The 20,660-nt window shown below is 31.7% G+C and overlaps 1 protein-coding gene across 1 annotated transcript in view; it reads left to right on the plus strand.

The window, feature by feature from the left end:
- The window catches only part of Dhc1 (dynein axonemal heavy chain 1), a 402,656-nt gene that overhangs the window by 903 nt on the left and 381,093 nt on the right, over nucleotides 1-20,660 (plus strand). The window contains exons 2-7 of the mRNA XM_085812430.1: nucleotides 6,080-6,208; nucleotides 6,712-6,793; nucleotides 13,591-13,712; nucleotides 16,834-17,026; nucleotides 17,711-17,862; nucleotides 20,443-20,619. Of these exons, the coding sequence (XP_085668556.1) occupies nucleotides 6,080-6,208; nucleotides 6,712-6,793; nucleotides 13,591-13,712; nucleotides 16,834-17,026; nucleotides 17,711-17,862; nucleotides 20,443-20,619 (855 nt within the window). The remainder of the gene's footprint in view (nucleotides 1-6,079; nucleotides 6,209-6,711; nucleotides 6,794-13,590; nucleotides 13,713-16,833; nucleotides 17,027-17,710; nucleotides 17,863-20,442; nucleotides 20,620-20,660) is intronic.

Below are 20,660 nucleotides of genomic sequence, written 5' to 3' on the forward strand. Positions count from 1 at the left end.
TATGTCACAGGTCCAAGAAGTTTGGATATATATATATATATATATATGTAATGAAACTAAGGTTGGATGACACGACATGAATGATTTGATCGTGAATGCGGCACAAACGTGCATTAAAATTTTTGGTGAAACAGGACTTTTCTCATGATTCACTGTGAACACAGAATAACAAACCCATGTAGATTTCTTCATAATTAGAACTGGCCGAAGAAGGTAATGACAGAACACTTTTGGAGGCACTGAAATAAGAACACTGAGACGTAGATGCGTAGAAATGCTAATTGCGTAGATACTTGAGGCTTAGAGCGTCCATCCATTTTTAAGAAGAAGCAGTCGAGCCGGATTAAATTTCTTTTATTTATTTAAATTCCCATTTTGTGGCCACATTTCACTTGGCACTCTACTCGTGCCCATTAAAGAACATTTACAGTTTTGATATTATTAATAGAAGCGAATATAGCAGGACGCACATGATTGCAGAAAGATGTCTGGCCAAGAGGAAAGCACAAGCAAAAGTGACGCATCAGGTCATAGAAAAAAGGGAGGGAATCAAGTTTCAGTTTTCAGTTTTGGTTTACAATTTGGTGATTGGTCAAGAGGCATCTGCATTAAAGGTTACGTAAGATCACATGATTAATTTGAATGACGCAGTTTAGACTTAAACGCTGTTTTTTGGACCGATAGATGAAGTTCCCAAATGAAATAAAAAATAAAAGAGCTTATAGTGAATTAAATTTAGAAGTTTGTTTTCATATTTTTTATCTTACACATTCCCCCCTTTCAAAAAAGAAAAGGCGGAGCGATAGAGAAGCCTTTTTGAGAGAAAAAGCATTGGAGTAACCTTAAAACCTTTATCGTTATTTGCCGCCGAAGCACGCGTCAGACTTAACAGAAGGTAAAATTGATTTGCAGTCGCCAGTTAGAAATTTATGTAACCTCGAGAAAGACTGCAACTTTTGTATTCATGATGATATAAAAAATTGTATCTTCCTGGATAAAGTGATTCTCAGTTTCCTTGGAAAAAAAAAAGCCGAGAAGATATTTTAAGGATACCTAAATTTTAACAATTTAAGTATCTAATTTTAAGCTATTCGTGCTCATTTGCCTCCCATAAACAAAATTTAAAACACACACACACACACACACACACAAAAAAAAAAAAAAAAAAAAAAAAAAAAACCCAAGCAACAGCAAACTCGTATCATCAGGAATCTAGCTTGGTTTTCTCCAGGTTAAACGTGAATAGAAGCCGATTTCCCTTAAAAGTACTGTATAAAGCATCTCTCTTCTTAAGCGGCTCAACCTTCCAGTGTTTGCTATAACCAAATACAGTACATGAAGAATCCAGCCCGAACCCATTTTTGTAACTTAACAACGTTAATGATTTTGCCTCAAAAGCCTCAATTAGGCTCAGTTTTAATTTATATTATACATCGAAACCGGCAGTTATCTATTCTATATGTGTCACAGATGAATCGCTGAAAATGGAACCTGCTGATTAGATAAACAACAGCATCACTCGGGTGATATTGCATAACATTTCATTACTTGCAATATATAATTACTTTTTATGGATACGTTGACTGGAAGTTGCGTGTTAAGGGTATAACAAGCACACTTGCCGAAACTTGATGAAGAGTGATCGAAGAACAACTCAATTCGGAATTTTCCTCGTTGCTAAGAAATCTTGCACAATCAATAAAACGTCACGTGGCAACGGAACTTAGTTTGGAATTTCTCCTTCTTTGCTCACAACTAAGAATTGTAAAAGAGAGGTTCGTTTTGTATGGAATCATGTATTGAAAAGTTGTGAGAAATTTTTAAATTTCAAAAATTATGAATTTCGAAGGAAGATGGCCTTTTAAAAGCAGCAATGTTTCCTGGTCTACAGTCCATCAACTAAGTAAAGCCAAAGGAAAACTTCTAAACGTCGGTGATGATTATTTGAAAACACTCAAGGTAAAAGCATTGTATTTTTGGTACTCTTTCAAACTCACCTTTAAGGCACTGTCTTACTTCCTTTTGCTCTATATATCAAATGTTTCGCAGGGAAATTTTCAAAATAATCTTTCGGTTTTTATGCCATGGATGCCGAAATGCTTCGTACAATAATTACATAAAATGTATAATGTTAGGCATTTCAAAATTATAAAAGTACTGTTGAGAATTTTTAACAAGAATTTCTACTTAAAACAATTATTTGACTAGAGAATTTGAAACAAGTATAATAGTTCATTATATGTAAGAATAAAAGTACGGATTTATTCATGCATATATATATATATGTGTGTGTATGAAAAGTAAAGCATATGTAAAAAATAAATTATAATTAAATTAGCAGCATAAATTCATTTCCCTTCTCTATTCTAAAAATAGTAATCTTCGATTTGCACTCCGTCCTTTCGAGACTAGTCCATGTCATATGACTTTTACATAAATCTGATGTTGTAAATGGAACTAAAACTCAAACAGCCAATAATAATTTTAGAGCAGTATTAATTATCCAATCAAAATGCACTGAGAACCGAAACTAACTCAGCCTGAATTAAGATTTCATTCTGAACATAAGGCACTTGCTTTCCAGTCTTCAGCTTAGCTAGACTGCAGTCTGCTACTCTTTTCTTACTGTAAATCTATCAAAAATATAAATATTTTGAAATAGGCACAAATAATGCGCCAAGATGTTTGTAGCTGCAACATGTTCACTGAAAATAAAATAAAGATTTAATCTGCTTCGACTGTCAGTTTTCTATTCATTACAGATTAGCACTTTACGCAATTAAAATTCTTGGCGTTCATTACGGATTCAACCTTCTAAGTTCTACACCATCAATATTGCAAAGTCCCTTTTTTACTAGTTAAACAAAAGCTGACAAATTTCAAATTATCATGATATGTATTAAAAACATCTCGCAGTGTGCTGTGAAATTAATTAATTAACAAGGAAATAATAATTAAATTGTGAAAGGTGAGCTATCCCCTAACATGAAATATATATCAAAATTAAGGCATCGCTATATACATTTCAAAGCTGAAACGAAAGCAATTAACTAAAGTTATAAAAATATTATAAATTATAAAAAATTAATTAAACTCATATAAAATTTAAAAATTTGTTGAAAATTCCTTGGAGCATTCACAGAACTTTCAACAGAGACACGTTTCTGAATTTTCTTTTCTTCTAGATGATTGTTAATACTAAAAACATTAACAGAAAATATCAATTAATATAATTTAGATATTCAACGTTTTTTTTTTTTTTAGTTTCTTACTCGAGAATTCATTTTTATCCATTTTAAAAGTTTATAATCTTCTGTGGTGACGCCGGAGCAGTTATATCTTGATGATTAATCAAATAAAAAAATGCATTTATTCTGTTGCACTCTGGAATCACTTTAATTATCTTAATTAATCTTAAATTAGCTTAACTGAGATTTCCTGCTATTTATATGTTTTAGTGAATTGGTTTTTTTTTCAATTTTTAAATAAATTTACGTTTTCGTTCTAATTTTAATATATGTAGTTCATGTTAGGAGATAGTATACCTTTTCTGGTTTAATTAGGAAAGACAAGTAAGTAAACCACGTTTATATTAATAAAAAATCCTCCCCTCCCCCCAAAAAAAGAACAGCTTTTTCCAAATGCTTAAAACACAGGTAAATGGCAACCTATTCTATCATTTATTACCACCGCGCTTCGTGGTGTAATTAAAATGTACGACAGGCTAGCATTGGAAGGTCCGTCGTTCGTCTTGCCGACAGCACTTCATATTTTTCAAAATTATGTTTGAACAACCAACGAGATGAAACTATGCTTTAGCGATAACTTTAACTGCTTAGCGGTAGCGAAATAGCGCGACAGGCATCCATTCAGTTACGTTTAGCAATTTTTATGTAAATTATAATACTGATCTGGAATAGTTATTTACTCTTATGCTTCCATTCAGCATGTTTAGCCTTTTTTATATAAATTATAATAATAAAAAGGTATTATATGAAATTAACCTTTCATCTAAATTAAAACATCAATCTTAAATAGTTATGTACTATTATACTTCCTGTCTTGCGTTAGGGTTGCCGCAATTATTTTTGGCAACACTGGCATCAACAATAGTTTGGCGATTTTTTACGGCTCTCAAACCCGAATAGTACCAAATTATCTTTCGAACATATATTCGTTTATCGAATAAACTAAGAGCATCAGTAAATTACTAGTTGCACCATCGAATAGATCGGAGGAAAACGTCATTTAAATGAAATTTGTGCAAAAATTGTAATTTAATATATGAACTTTTGACAAAGTTTGGAAAATCTCTAGATTTTTTAGACTGTTTTATGTTGATAATTTACTTTGTTTTATATTTAGGATACACCTAAAATGTATCGAGCATAAAATTTTCAAATTTTTACAGATTATAAAACAAGTTTACTTTTCGCCCTCTTTTAAAACAAAAATGCTAAAAAAATATGAATTGAGAAACTTTTTTTTAAAAATATTTTTTTAAAAACAGCGTTGCAATTTGAAGCAGATGGAAAAAAAAAAAAAGAAAAAAAAAAAAGAGTTTTATGGTGGGAAAGTGCTCTTGAGAGTTCGCCATTTGGCGCACTTAATGACGAACTGGCGATATTCGTTTTTTCATTTCAGTTTCAAGTAAAGTGCTTATTGTAACATTGTTATTGCATCCTACTTCCGAAAGTTCAGAAATTATTTTTAAATTTACTACTTGTGTTTTAATAACGCGTTTTTAATTGCATTTTATTAGTCCAAAGGGGCAATTTACCCAGAAGGACTATTAACGTCGTTTTGGCATTTTTCGTTGATTCACTACAAGCGTTGTTTCCCTTTTCAAACTGTTGCCACCAAATATTATCGCCCTGTATTGTATTTAAAGAAATTAAATAATGAAGAATCTGCATTAATGTATGCATGTTTCTCGCACTGTGATAAAACAATGGTACCTAGAAGCCATCAAATTTTGAATAACGTAATCCTCCTTCTAATATGGGCATCTGGAAGCCCAAATTTGAAATCTTGAATTTGTTTTATTATCGATTTCCTATTTTGTAAAACTTTAATGAATTTTTGAATAAAAACTCAAGGATTTTAAAGCGAGCCATGGCAACGTTGTACAGAAAAATGGCTTTTTTTTCCAGCGCGAGAGACTGTATATCGGAAATTCTAAAGATATGCTCATTTTAAAATTATTTTGCGATGTTACTGTTAAACTGAATTTTGTGGTTTAAGTGCAAAGAACATGATATTGAATAATAAAGGTAACACACAAAATGTCAAAACACAGATTATAGTGCTGTACGTCCCAATGTAATCTACTTCCAGTATTAATTGCATTTACATAGTTTTTTCACATCTTAGACAAAATATAATTTTTTCTTTTAAGTGTACTTTGACTAAAATCTATCAGGTAAAAAACTCAAATGTTTTATATTTATATAAATGGAAAATCTTTTCAGTATTACCTAAAATGACAGGTATATGTGCAGAAAAATTTAAAATAACAAAAAATAATATACAGTTAAAAAGATTTTTATTCAATAAGCTTTTGTTTAAAATGGATATGATAATGAATGCACTAAAGGGAGAAAAATAATTTATCATATAGTTTAATGGGAATAATCACAAGTAGTAATCACCCACCGCTGTAATCACTCGATTAAGTGACGCCAAAAATTGCAGAAAATGTATATGATGTCTTTGTGAGTGTATTTAGTTTACTGTTTCAATGCATTCTGGTTTTGTATGTCAGTACAACAGTAAAGGTGAAAATTATTGTAATGTGAAATATCCTATTGATCTACCCAACATAAAAACGGTTTTTCTCCTGTTAGAATGATACTTAATAAATACAATAAATCAAGGTTTATCTTGACTATTTCTATCAACAAAATACTTTTTGACTAAGTATATTTCACTTAATGCCTACTTTAAATCAATTAACATTTTTACCTATTAACAGAAGAACTGAAGGAAGACTAAGCACGAATAATAAATAACATAAAGAAACATAAAGAACCGAATTTAAAAATAAAGAAAAGTTCAGATTAACTTTATTTCATTTCAGAAAAAGAGCAAGAAATATGACACTGAGATACAAGTCGACAGTCGCTATGACTACATGTTATCTTTGGTGTCTTTGGCCAGTGGACAAAGCAAAGATGACTTATCTGAAGACAATGGCCAACAAGATAAGGTATGCAAGGGTTGTGTACCTGTTTTTTAACTCAAATTACATTTCTAACAATAGACTTTTAAATGTGTACTATAGAACAGATTTAAATTTAGTGAAGACAAATTTTAATTTAGCAACGAGAAAAGGTTTTAAATTTAAAGAAAAACATTTTTTAAATGATAAATTTGATTGAAACAACAAAACAAAGCCTGCTCTAACAGTAAAATACAATTAAATCATGACTGCTAACTAAGTAATTTTTTATTCCATAGAATAGTGGCGATGTATTTAGATTTCGTATCATAACGCTAACTGTAAATATGCATATAACTGTAGTAATAAATCAAAATAAAAGAAATGATAGTGTATGGTGAATGACAACTATCTACAGAGTCAAGCTAAGTAACATCTGTCAAAAGTATAATACAACGTTTTCATTCGTAGTTAATATTTGAATGATTTTTAATTATACTTCTTCCGCTCACACAAAGAGATTTATTTTAATTTTCCTATATCTGTTTCAGGTGGACTTTGCCAACAGTTTCTTTACTGAAACTAAAATAAGAAGAATGGTGTTTCTCTCTTCAGAATCTTTTGTCGAAGCTAGTATGGACAAAATCTATTTTATTCTATTACAGTCTAATGTAAACTAAGTACTTAAAATTATTAGCTGATATGCTAATGAATATTAAGGCCAATCTGGATGATATTGGATTAAATTACAAAGTTATTCAAAACACTGTATTTAACGTAGTACTTTTTAAACTTTTTTGCCCCATGCACCTCTTTCACCTTTGCTAAAAGATCATTCTCCCTCCTTTACAAAACTTTAAATACATGTAAGATACAAAATATGAAAGAAAATTACTAATTTTAATTTGTCAATAGTTTCTTTTACTTGCCATCTTGATTTGGCTACTCCCCCTTCCTGTCCTAAAACTAGTAATTATTCATAACATATCAATCTAAAATGTGTCAACTGAAGACTAATCCGCATCATGCAATCTTATACAACGCATGGCATTATGAATAACTTTTCTCCAATCAGATTAAAGAAACTTTCATTCTCTCCCACGCTTTTTCTGAATGCGTACTTACTTCCCCGCTTTACCTCGCTGCATAGTAACATGCGCCGGTCTTTTTTCTGTATCATCCATTGTCTAACGATGTGTTAAGCTATACAGAACTGTGCCATATATATAAACTCGTAGCCATAATGTGTGATTGAGAATATATATTTTGAGAATGTCGAGCAATGCATTATGTCTTGAATTCGGCCTTCTATCCATGTCATTTTTGTGTCTACTCAGAAAAGCGATCTCCAAATTACGACACCATCTCCAATACATTGTATCTATCGCCCAATCAATCAAGATATTTACAAGTTATATTATATACATGTAAGATATCAAATATCTAATTCAATATTATTAACTATTTAGCAATAGGCCTTTTTATTCCCCGTTGTAATTTGGCTAGCTTCCCTTCCTGTTCTAAATTTTTTTATAATAATTTTCCTGGGCTGCCACTTTCTGTTTCATGCTTGCTTACGTGATCCTCCTGCATTGCAACAGGGCTCATGTATATAAATGTGCCATGTACCTATTGATTATGAAATCGAATGATATAAGCATTGTAAATAGGTATAGCATTGTAAATAGGAAAACAGTATAGCATTGTAAATAGGAAGCTGTACCCATGCACCCGCATACATTTCAACGTAACGTGACACAGTGAGGCAAAATATCAACGTAGTGTCCTATTATGAAATTAAATAAGCACCTATTACTAGTTATAACATTATTTTATGGATCTAGAGTTTCAGTATATGAAGTAAGTACGAAATGTTTATGTCACCAATGACTATTGTGTACCAAAATATAAGCGTATATACGCTTTTGTCTATATGTAATTGTGTATGTCCTTGTTTATATGTAATTGTACCCATGTGTCTACTAGTGTTATCACATATCTTGGCACTGTATAGTTAATATACATCTATTACGCACTGAATAATCATGTATTTAATGTGTCTGTATATATGTATATGAATTTATGTTCTGTATATATGATAATGTAACTATGCATCTTCATATTTTATCCTGTAACATGGCACCGTATCGGAAAAAACTAACTAGAGCCCCACTCTAAAATTAATTGCACCAAAGACACTGTACTACACAGTACTAATCTAGGGTCTAACTTTTAATTCACTGTACTAATTACTTATTCCAGCATAACATTGCGCACCTAATATTTCAGTATGTACATGTCTTCTGTAATCTAATGATAATGCTTCAAAGGGTCATAGTGTACTCAACATATGAGTACACACGTTATGTATATATGCTATCGTATCCATGCTTTTGCATACACGTTGTAACATGGCAATGTATTATCCAGTGTCTAACATTAATTAGCTTCAACGCCACTGTATGAAGTACCAAATTTGTATGTATGTTTATATATTAGTATATTAGCACAATGAACACGTATGGTTATCTAGATAAAGGCGGACGTGGCGCTATACCGATTAACCGTATTGGTAGAGGGGTGGTGCCCACGTCCTCCGTCGCATGTCGCATGCATTGCAACAGGTCGTATCCAGTCGCAGATCCAGAATTTAAACAAAGAAATGAAGTTTATAACTTCTCCACTGCTACTACTGCGCAGCTGTTCTAAGATGTAACGCTCTGATGCTTCTCTTCGTCATTTATCTAAGAAAATATAAGCTGTATAAAATTCTGGGGTGGATCTCGCACCCACAAATAATGCTGTGTGAATCTGTTTATGCATATTACGGCTTGCTCTATTACGAAAGCAAAAGTATGCGTTTAAATCAAAGGCCAAGTCTGGAAGCTTTCCTTCTCCGTTCTTTCATCATAAGTATCTAAGCATTAAAAGCCTTTCCAAGTAATTACAGACAACATCTCATCTTTAACAGCTATCTGCTAATACTCAAGCCATCTGCTGACCTATTATATACATATATACAATTATTTAAATTATTTTTAAAGTGTTTTATAAAGTAAACAACAAAAGTATAGGAAATTTTCGTAAATACCGAAACTTGAATAAAAGTAGTTTTTTAATATTCATAAACTAAAATTAAATACTTAACAGCTAAATAAAAGTCCGAAAGCTCCCCCCTGAAGGTATGAAATCCTCCTTTGGGGTGGGGAATTATTCCTTAGTTCAGAACTTCTGATTTAATGTCTTCTGCACAGACAACCAGAAAGTGAAACAGCGTCAGTGTTGATAGCACTCTAATGATAGCTCTCTTCCTCTCTGATCTTTCACGGGCCAGAAACTAATTTCGATATATGTAATTATATTGACGCATATTGTCGCAAAAATTTCTTGTCACGAAGAATAGCCTACTTTTGCCGCTAATCCTAATTTGTAGGAACCGTAACAAAATTATGATATGGAAATGTTAAATAAATATCTCCTTTCTCTAGAGCTCAATACTTTGTTTATTAACGTAAACGCAAATATTTCCTTACACCCGTTGTTAAAATTGAAAGCATTCAGAAAATTAATACAGCTTACAAGATATTTAATCAATTTCACTATATATTTTGGCCTTTTTTACATGTAAAGCGTAACTCTGGCAACATAACATGAGCATATAATCCTGAATTTACAAAAAAGGGATGAAGAAGTAAATCCTACATAATAAGCTGCCGGCCTTCTTAAACACAAGTCTCATTTATTGAAGCTGTTTCTGAACAGTAGAAATTTATTCAGAATTTAATTTCTAGTATCTGCGAGTACATCACATTCATTATCCTGCCATCCTGTTTCCATTGTTATTGTAAAAAATTAAATTTCATTTTTGCAACAGATGATATAGAACCTCTAGATGAGAGTATACTAAAGCGCTTTGGATGCTAAGACACACTTTTTTTTATCGAAACCATGCGTTTTGGCTTCTCATTAAAATAAAGACTGATGAGGAAAACTCTGCTATCAAGAACATAAAAATAATGCTTCTCGTTGAAAAAACGATCAATGAACAAACTGAATGAATGAAATAAACTGATTGTTTTTTCCAGCCCGAGGAAGGAAATACTGGAAAAGATGGTTTAAGTATTCATTAGAATTAGCCTAAAAAGGACGTTAGCTCGAATGGGCTACTAGACTCGATACGGCATTTTGCAATTTAAATGCGTTGCATCACTTTTCATATTTTTGCCACCAATTATTATCGCCCTGTATTATATTTAAAGAAATTAAATAATGAAACATCTGCATGAATGTATGCATGTTTCTTGCATTGTGAAAAAACAAGGGTACCTAGAGCCAGCAAATTTTGAATAACGTAATCCTCTATCCGAATATGGACACTTGAAAGCCCGAATTTTGAATTCCGAATTTGTTTTATTATCTATTTCATACTTTGTAAAACTTTAAGTAGTTTTTTATTATAACAAACTCAACGATTTCAAAGCGAGCAGTGGCAACCGTGTAAGCGTTAAGAAAATGATATTTAATAAATAAAATAGACGCAAAAAACATTAATAATTAAAAGGAAAAAAAGTTGTGTAATGCCATCTTAATAAGAAAAACTGAACACTGATAAGATGAACTGAGAAAAAACAGAAAACAGAAGTTTGCCAACACTTAACTCTGCATCGGGAATTCTAAACGTATGCTGCTGTTAATTTTTTTTTTGTAATTTTGCTGTTGAATTGTATAGGGTGCAAGTGCGAAGAGAATGATTCTTAATAATAAAGCTAAAAAAACACTGAAATAAAATGGGTTGGTAGGAATGAGTGTAGCAAGCAGACTGGCAAACTGCGAGCTCAGCGACAGCGTGAAACACCTTAAAAAACCCTTTTGGGCGACCGTTAAAATTTGAAACCTCTCAGAGTTTCATTTTACTTAAAACTTATCAAATCATTTTACGAAGCTAATGATTACTGAAGAGTTTTTTTACTTTCAATTGATGAAACATATTAACGAATTACTGCTTGAAAGTAAAGCACATTACTGGATCATTCCTTTCAAGCAACTATGGAAGATAACTAGCAGAAAATTTAAAAAAACGTCATTATGCAGTTATGCGGATATGTCATTATGCAGTTATGCAGTTAAGATTATTGGCAAAGAGGCTTGCCTATTTTCTAAATCCAGAATTATAAAAATCTATAGGTTTGCTGTTGACATAGAATTTTGGATAAATAAAATGGTTTGGTTTGGTTTGGTTTATTAGATTACGGCAAAGCACTCGAGGGCTATCTGCCTTAAGGGAGGGATGCCTTCGTGGAGGACCTTTTAAGGGAAACTGGCTCGTATCCACGTTACACATGGGGAAAACCACAAAAACACCCATGTAGTCAGCCCGTTCGCGGGATTCGAACCTCGGACCGAACTACCGGTGTTCAGCGACGTTACCGCTCGGCCGCTGGTGGGCGGATAAATAAAATGAGTGTATAAAATCTGCGAAAAGATGCAGCAGGCAAAGACGGCAAAAGAGAACTATAAGTTATTCCTAGTACAACAGTTTTAAGGGAAATGAGAATTAAAACTATGCAGATTTTAAAATAGTGTTATATATTGTAATGATAAAAAAGAAATCAGACTACAATGATCAAATTTTTAAAAATTAATCTGCATTAAGTTTGATCTCCATCTCGTTCAAAATAATCAAATTCTACATTTATGCTATTGCTTAGACCAGTGGTCTTCAAACTAAGGGTCACGGAAATTTTTCGGGGGATGTCAAGTTTGTTGAAAATTTGCGTAATATGGGTCCAAACATTATAATATGCATATTCCTGAAACTCAGAAGTTGCTGTCCTGCCCTAGCATCTAAAATGGGGTAGAGATCCTAAAATTTTTGTGAACCACTGGCTTGGATCATAAATAGAGCATTCCCTGGAAATATTTTACTCACAGCATGTGTTTAACTGCAATATGTGATTGCATGACTGAAGCTATTGTATCAGATTATAAAAAAATTTATTCGTAGTTATAACTTTTATTATGTCCCAAAATCAGAGATCCTAAGTTGTTCTCCAAAAGTAGATTATGGAAAGCAGGCAAAACTAGGAATGCAGAAAAGACAATACAGATCATTATTTTCTACATGAATCAAAAAAGAATATATTTCTCCTAATCAGACAGTCAATAAATCGTTTTATTACAGTCTTCAAAGTGTGCCGAGAAAAGTTATTGTTTGCGAAAAGCCATCCCTGACGACCATCAGGGGAACACATAACGTTAACATGCTTTGAAAGAACAACAGTTTTGGCAGAAAAGAAATTCTTAATGGCCCTTCATCCCCTCTTCGCTAAGTGTAGATTCTGACAAAAATTTTATTTTCAAAGTTGCTATCCAAAGAGGACGATCGTCATTTCCAATCTTCAGGGACATTTAACCTAACTTACGAAAGTTACTTGATAAACATTTATAACCTTTTGCGTAGTTTAAGTTATTGAGCAAGCAACTGTGTAGATGTACTGCGCAAAAGAAAAAAAAATAGAATAGGTTCTATTTTAAGGTATTTTTCCCGCGCCTTCATAGCATGCCTTCGTGATGTAGTGGTCTGCACACTCGGCGCGTATTCTAGAGGTCCGCCGTTCGATTCCCGGCGAAGACGTTGCTAATTTTCCATCTTGCCTGTATCCAATTGACCTCACCGTCCGGGACCGACACTTCCCGTTCTACTGGGTCGATTGACAAAATTCAACTTGCGTTTTCATATCTCGAAAGCGCAAATTAGGATATGTATTTGATTTATACATAGTATTGTTCTAATATAGGTACTTTGAAGCAATATGTAACTTTTTCTGATATGAGATGCCATTTTGTTTTTCATATTTCGATTCTACAACTCAAATTATGCCAAACTGCTAAGTTTTGTAAAAATCGCAAGAGTAGTTTTTAAAATATTAGCTCTCAAAGTTTTTGCCCCTCAATGTTCTATGAATTTGGTATATATTTATTAATATCTCTTACTTATTAAACTTACTTGATTCCTTCTTCCAGAATTCGAAATTTAGGCTTCATCCAAATATAATTTGGACATTTTTTATGACTTATGATTATTTTTTAAAATTTTTTTATGACCACCCGCAGCTTGGTGGCGGGTTCGCCACCGCTCACCGTCCGGAACCGACCTTCTACTACGTCAAGTTTTACCCACAGAAGAGGATACAAGTTATACAAAAAGATTACAAAAATCTTAATAAAAAGTTATAATTATTTAAACTATATGTGAAAGATATTCATTCACACGGGCCAAAACGTTTTAAGCGGGTTAAGTTTTGTTATACAGTTCTTAGTTTAAAAATGAAATAATGGAATAATTTTAAATCAAGTTACATGTTACTCTGCTTTAAACAGTTTCAGTTTTCCGGTAACTTGTTTTAAATATGCTTTTAATGTTTTAAAAGGTGCTTCATCGCCTTCTTCCATTCTTCTGCATACCAATGAAAGAGTAGTTTTGAGAGGATTGTGCGCCTTTTTCATAAAAGATATAACAAATGAAGCTCTTCCTCAGAATGTCATTAATACGGTAAGTGATTAAAATAGTACCTAAAGCACAAGGAAATTATAATGAGTATTAATCCAAGTTAATCTAAGTTTTCCTTCCGAGTTATTCCAAGTCCTTACTTCCTATTTAGTATCTAATTATCCTCAATGAATAATTTTCAAAACTTTATACGATTTCGTAACATTTAGCTGTCATTTTACAGGGAAGAGATTAAACTTTTAATGAACAAAAATAGAACATGCAGATTTTAAATATCCTAAGAAGGTTTTTCTGTCTTCCGAGTCAAATCCCTGATAAAAACACATATTTAATTCAATGACACACATAAAATATTTCACTTTTAAGCTTATGAACTATTTGACGATGATTTTAGATGAAATGTATATAAAGGAATGCACAGTTTATTCAATCAGTGCAGGTCAAATTCATGTTACACATGAACTGATCATCAATGATGATTTCCTAAGAATTTTCTTCAAAGTTGTTCGAAAATCTTCTAAAATTATAAATCAAGATTAATTTTTGCTCTGGTTCTCCGTACTACGCTTAATCTCATGAAATCACAGTACTAATTCAGTTCAGATATAGGGAGCCAGCCATCTTTGTATTCAAAGCTTTCTTCGTGTTCTGTTCTGGCATCACTTCATTCTTATACTATAGAATATTTAAAAAAATATAATTTTTAGCACATTGTTGAAAATGTTATTTCCAGTGTATTATAAGGTCCTTAATGGTATGAAATTCTCAAATGTAGTTCGAATATTCAATAATCGAAAATTTTAAACTTGGAAATTTTAGTTTAAATAAAACTTCAGATATCCAGTTGTTATGAGAAATAATTTTTCATGTTTATACAGTGCTTTTAACATGTTTATACATTTTAGAGTAGATTACTTTGTTAAAATTTTAGAAAAGTATAAAAAGAAGCCTTCACTCTCTTGTTTATATTTTCATACGGATACTATTCTCATTAATTCATTAGACTATTTAAGAATCTTTTTATGTAGAGTTATAAATATGATTTTTAATTATCAATCATTTAAACAAGTTAGAATATGGAAAAAAGTCCTTCCTTTTTTGAAATTCTAATTTCGCAAGAATAAATTACTAGTGATGCTTATAAATAATCTGAAACTTACAATTTTCCAGTTTGTTTTCATGAAGTGCGATTTTTCAGCTATAATATAATACCAGAGAAGTAGCATAAACTGACGTACTTGCAATGCGAAACATTTCAATCATTCCGAATGTACAAATACAATATTTTTTATAATAAAAATGCTATTTTCTCGTAGTAAAAGACACAACTATGATAAATAAGACATAGAAATTACAAAGATACCAAATTCTAGGAACCAGACTTAACAAAAAACTAATCACTACTAAACAGTACCAATATTTTACTTCGGGTTTTAAATAAAATTTAATACTCACCATTCTATCTAATAAAATAAAATCCTTACATTTCAGATTTTAAAAAATTTCAAAGATTTATTAAACTTTCTACTTACCCACATAACATATTGAATTTTCTAAAAGAAATCATATGCTTTTTATAAATATTTTGTATATTAAGTTATTTAGAAAGTTAACCTGATATTAAAATTTGCAAATTTCATTCTCAAAAATTTCAAATTTAATTATTAATTTTTTGGAAACGTTAAATACTCAACTTTTTGTTTAATACTTCATTAGGAATTCTTTTTGCAGCCTCCAGACCAGGAAGAACGTTCACGAACGTGACAATGCGATTTATTATTCGTTGTCCTCTATCGGAACATTGCACCCACTCCCTTTTTCATTATCGTCACATTCTATCCTAAAAGTGAATGAATCAATATCGCTAAATAAATACCGGAAAAATTAGTAGGTATAAAATTTTCGGACAAAATCATTTGATAATTAAATCAGCTCACTTTCAAGAAAACGTTTTTAAAAATTCAAAAAGAGGAAAATTGATTTTTTTTCAATTTGTTAAGTCCAGATAAATCACTGTAAAGCAAAGATTTTTTTTAAATATAGCTTCTTTTCGGAAAGTGTAAAATACCTTTTAAATCTAAAAATCGTTTAATCTGAGCTCATTATATCGGGATTCTACTGTATTCATGTTTTCATTAAACTTCATTAAAATTGTAGCATTATATTTTGTTTCAAAATACAGTTCCTATTTTCTGCAAACAGTAAGTTTTAAATGAAGCACTTTTATTCGCAACACTCACAAAAGTAATGGGAACTCTCATTTATTTAGTTTTTAATTTGGGACCATTTTTTAGATGAAGATTCCAGATTATTACCAACGGTTAGAAATTCATTAAAATTCGTTTCAAATGTTGTATTGAATCTGAAGTAACAGTCTAAAAGTTTGATAATGATGTAGTATGCGATTTACCGCTTTTACTCAGTGATTCATTTTTTCACTTGGCGCCACTAAAATTTGTTGCCGTTTTAGTCACTTCTTGTTTTTGTCATTTTATGGCACGTTTGATTATGAAGGCTTCTGAAATTTTTATTTTATGAAGTTATTATTATTGAATTATAAAAAAACTATAGAAATTTGGAGTACAACACTGGAGATGCTATCATGTTATCTCACAGAAGCATTCACTTTTATGAATGGTTGAAACCCATTCATAAAAGTGATGATTATTTTTGGGCATACTGCGTTACGCTCATAATGCGTTTAACTTAATAGCTCGTAAAAATGACATCTTTAAGCTTTTCTTTTGTTTTGTAAAAACCGGATTCTAGCTTCGGTTTTGTAAAATTAGAAGGAATTTAAATGTACGAGAATTGGAAATTTGATAGATTACTATATTAATGAATGGAATCACTTCCATTTAAGTATTCTTAATCATTTGTATCTACTTTCATAGTTACAAACAGCGTTTTAATGACGCCAATGCGTAATTAACTATAAGCGGTAACTAACTAAAGGTATAGCTAAGTAAACGCCAATTAATAACTAAAAGAAATTAGTAACTAAGTGAAAGCAGTAGATCGCATGTTACATCATTACTCAAAGTTCTTATCCTTTCTTTCTAAATACTAAAAACAAAGGAAAAGATTTACAAAATCTAATGTTATGTATTTTATGCGAAAAATATTATTGCTTTATAATAACATGTTTTGAAACATTTTACAGAGTGTGATCTTCTTCTCTCTGAATGCTTCATCCAACAAGCTACATGGAACTTTACATCAAAATTTCAAATATATTTATCTACCAAGATTGCGAAAGTTATGGTGGGACAGTGCAAACAATTTTGATTCCATAATTCCTCCAGCTTATGAAAATCTTTTATACGTTTTGGAAGCTCTTGCTGATGCATGTAAAGGTAAAACGTTAACTATTTACTTAAATGCAGCAATTTTTATTCGAAATATTCTTTATCAGTAGGTTGATCATATTTCCCTGAAACCATTAATCATGACCTTGTTTGCTACATTTGGTACCCTGATGTCTATTTTTTGTTTAAAGTATGATATTTTTGTTTTTCAAATATCGATGTTTCTATGAAATCAAATTCTACAATTTTACAAGCACATAGTATATGATCACACCACAATCTGTGATATTAACTATTGATTATTAGTGTGATTAATTAGTGAAAACGTTATCAATTTTCTTCAACAAATTTCATACAATTCTGAAACATTTTTTACCATTAAGCGTATAATTTCTCATGACTGCATTGCATTTCTAAACAGATTTGCTTTCTTCTTAGTTACGTCCAGCACTTATCATATCAATTTTGTCGCTTCGTTTAATTTCTTTACGCATGTAACTGTTCTTACTGAATACAAAATTATCAAACCAATGCAGAAATTCTTTTTGTCAATGGTGATAATCTTAAGACGTGATAAAACATCCGCAGAAGTATTCACCAATGCTTTTGTATAAAAACCAGTGGCCTGTTATTATATGCCCCAAACCAGAAGTCCTTTACAGTCTCTTTAACATTTGATTATGCATGTTCTATACGCTTAGAAGTTCATTCTTATACTGGCATTTATTACAGTGGCTCACTTGGGAATAACAAGAGGTTTGAACCTCAGACGATCTTCTGCAGCTCTTGCAGAAGCAGCCGCCACAGAAGAATCACTAGTCACTCAAGAAATAAGTAGAGAAGTGGAAAATCTAGTAAACATATGGATGGAACAGATGCAACAGGTAAAAATAAATTCTTATTCTAATAGATTTTTGTGTTTATAATATTGTTTGTGAGGTACTGTCGATATTTACTTCTGTTGGCTGAGTAATAACAATCGAGAAAGGATAACTATCTAAGTTAAATGTAAAACTTTAAAAAGCTTTAAAACTTTTAAACGGTTATGTATTTTCTAATACATTATTGTGAGTCATTTTTAGGTTCTTTACCCATTAAGGTACCATTATCAGGACTTGTGTTCCTCTTTACTTGCCTTGGAAACATGAACTGTCCTGACTCGGAACAGGGAGCTTACTAAAGCTATGTTCAATAAATTGTGAAGTAGACAATACACATAGGAAGGGTATACGAAACCCTTTATTTTTCTATCTTTACAGAGATTTCCGGACCTTCGGAATACAGAGACCAACCACTTGTGGTCTGAACGTAAGAATATAAAACTGCTAACTAAAATTCTAACTGAAACTAACTTTGAATTAATATATAAGTGCCTGACTTTAAGATTGGCCATTATTTAACAAAAAGCCGTATGTAGTACAGAGAGCTGCTAAAAACTACGATACGTTTGAACTTATCAAGAGGACTAAACCTCTGGCCTTGAAGGCAACCAGCAACCGAATAAAACTACTATGGCAAGCGGCCTGCTTCTAATAACTCCTTCCTCTCTCTTGCTTGGCAAAAAGCCACAACTTAAGTACTTGGCGTTAACAAGACAAAATTTGCATAAATAAGTTAAAGCTTTTAATTCTGGCCGGAAGTAGAAAATAAGAAGTGATAGTAAAGATTTAAAATAAAATAAACGTTAGTAAAACTTAGGATCCTTACACCATCAAGATATGATTAGCTCTCAGTAGAACCGATTAGTACACTAGATATTCATAACTAGTTTACCACAGCATTGATAAAGCTGTATATACTTAGAATGAAAATGGGAACAGTGTTAAAGTTGAAATACGGCATACAAATCCTTCATTAAACTTTAGGCTCAATTAATGTAAACTATAAAGTTCACAAAAAAATCAAGTAAATAGTATTTTTATTTTACGTTGTCAATGTTTTAGCAAGATCTCTGTTTCTTAGTAAGCAGAGTTTTCATAAAAATTCATAAATGAATATATTTCATATCGATAAAGAACTAAAGGCATCTCTCTCATGTGTCGTTATTGTACAAGAGTAGTCAACACATCCATTGGAAGGTCTGGGATTTGATGGCGTCACTCTTGCCTCTAATAACAGGTGAAGCAAGAATCTGGAAAAGTCCCCGTATCCTGACCATGAATCATACACCCAGGCTACCAGCTGCTGTCTAGATGAGTTGAATACTACACCAAAAGGGCGTATGAAAGAGGCCTTTAATTTCTTACAGCATGGTATAACATCTGGATAAAAAAAATTGTTAAATCCATCCAAGGAATCCGTGATTCTTCAATAAACAGAAACTATTAATTAGAATTAAACTACTGTTTGATAATTATTTCAGAATTTTCCTATAAGGTTAAATCTTTTGTTAACTCTATAACTAGTTTCTAAAACTTTGTAACCTTATAGTGTCTTCGTATATTCTTTGGGAGCATACGTTCTTAAACCCTATGTCGAAGACTAAGTAGCGAATTTTTGCTATGTCTTTAAGAATAAATACAGCAGATGAAAGGTTTAAATAACCTTTTTATTTGAATCTCAATTAAAACAGATACACGAACTTTGCTCATAAGTCACCACCACTTTTGGCTACGTGACATAAAACAAGAATGTTACAACTCAGTAGTAAATTAAGATAATCTAATGACTGGCGCCTTAGCTTAACTAATGCTAAATCGACTGCACACAGCAAAGCCGAGCCGAAAAATATCAGTATAAACTGAAGAGTGTCGAACTATAGAGCTAATGTTTAAAATCGCAGCATAAACATCCGAACTAAGTCCTCTACTACTCTTTTAAACTCTTGAAACGCAGCTTAAATACTGCTTCTGAAACACGTTTAAAATTTACATCTACGTCATGCAAAATTTACATACCGGCAGGAAACTGAAATCAGGAGGAATAGGAAAGTAAAACTAAAAATAAATAACTGGTTAGAATAAAGTAAAACCTTACAACATGAAAGCCGAATTTTTATCCCGTTTTTACCTCCCCGTCAAAAATGTTCAGTCATTACAAGATATCATTAAAATTTATTCTGTCTTGAACTTGAAGTACAGAACTAAAACTAAGAAACGCAAATTTATTTCTGCTTCTGCCAGGCATAAGAGACAACATGCAGAGTCAAATTATTTAAAATTCACAAGTTGTTCTAATTAATGCCTGAATCTTTAAGATTTCGTGGATTAATTTCTTAATTTTAAGCAAAGGAAAAACTCACAGTCTGGTAGATTGTGGCTCAAATCACAAACAGTAAACAGAGTGCTTTAGAGCTAGCTGACATTGCCAATTTCCCTTGTCTTAATTTAGATTCTTGCTCTTATTTAAAATTCAACTCATTTATATATTAGTATACCGAATAAAAAATGTAGGAAAGATCTTCACACAAGGAAAACTTGTTTATTAAAGTAAGCATTATAAATTTACCGTCCTTGCTTTTTCAGCTGTTAAGGGAGAGTTCATTTCTTCGCAAAGAATCAGAACTCCATGGGCCACGTACAGAACTAGAGTACTGGAAATGTCGGAGGGACAGTTTTGGATTCCTGGTATACCAATTTCAACAGCCAGAAAACAAGAAAATTTTAGAGAAGGCTCTGATGTTTTCACCTGAGCTACGGGCGGTAAGTCAAGGCAACTTATTGTGTATAAAATATTGACAAAT

The sequence above is a fragment of the Stegodyphus dumicola genome, chromosome 3 (genome assembly GCF_044657685.1).
Source record: "Stegodyphus dumicola isolate Sdum_Otavi_A_Nest chromosome 3, ASM4465768v1".
Classification (NCBI taxonomy): Eukaryota; Metazoa; Arthropoda; class Arachnida; order Araneae; family Eresidae; genus Stegodyphus; species Stegodyphus dumicola.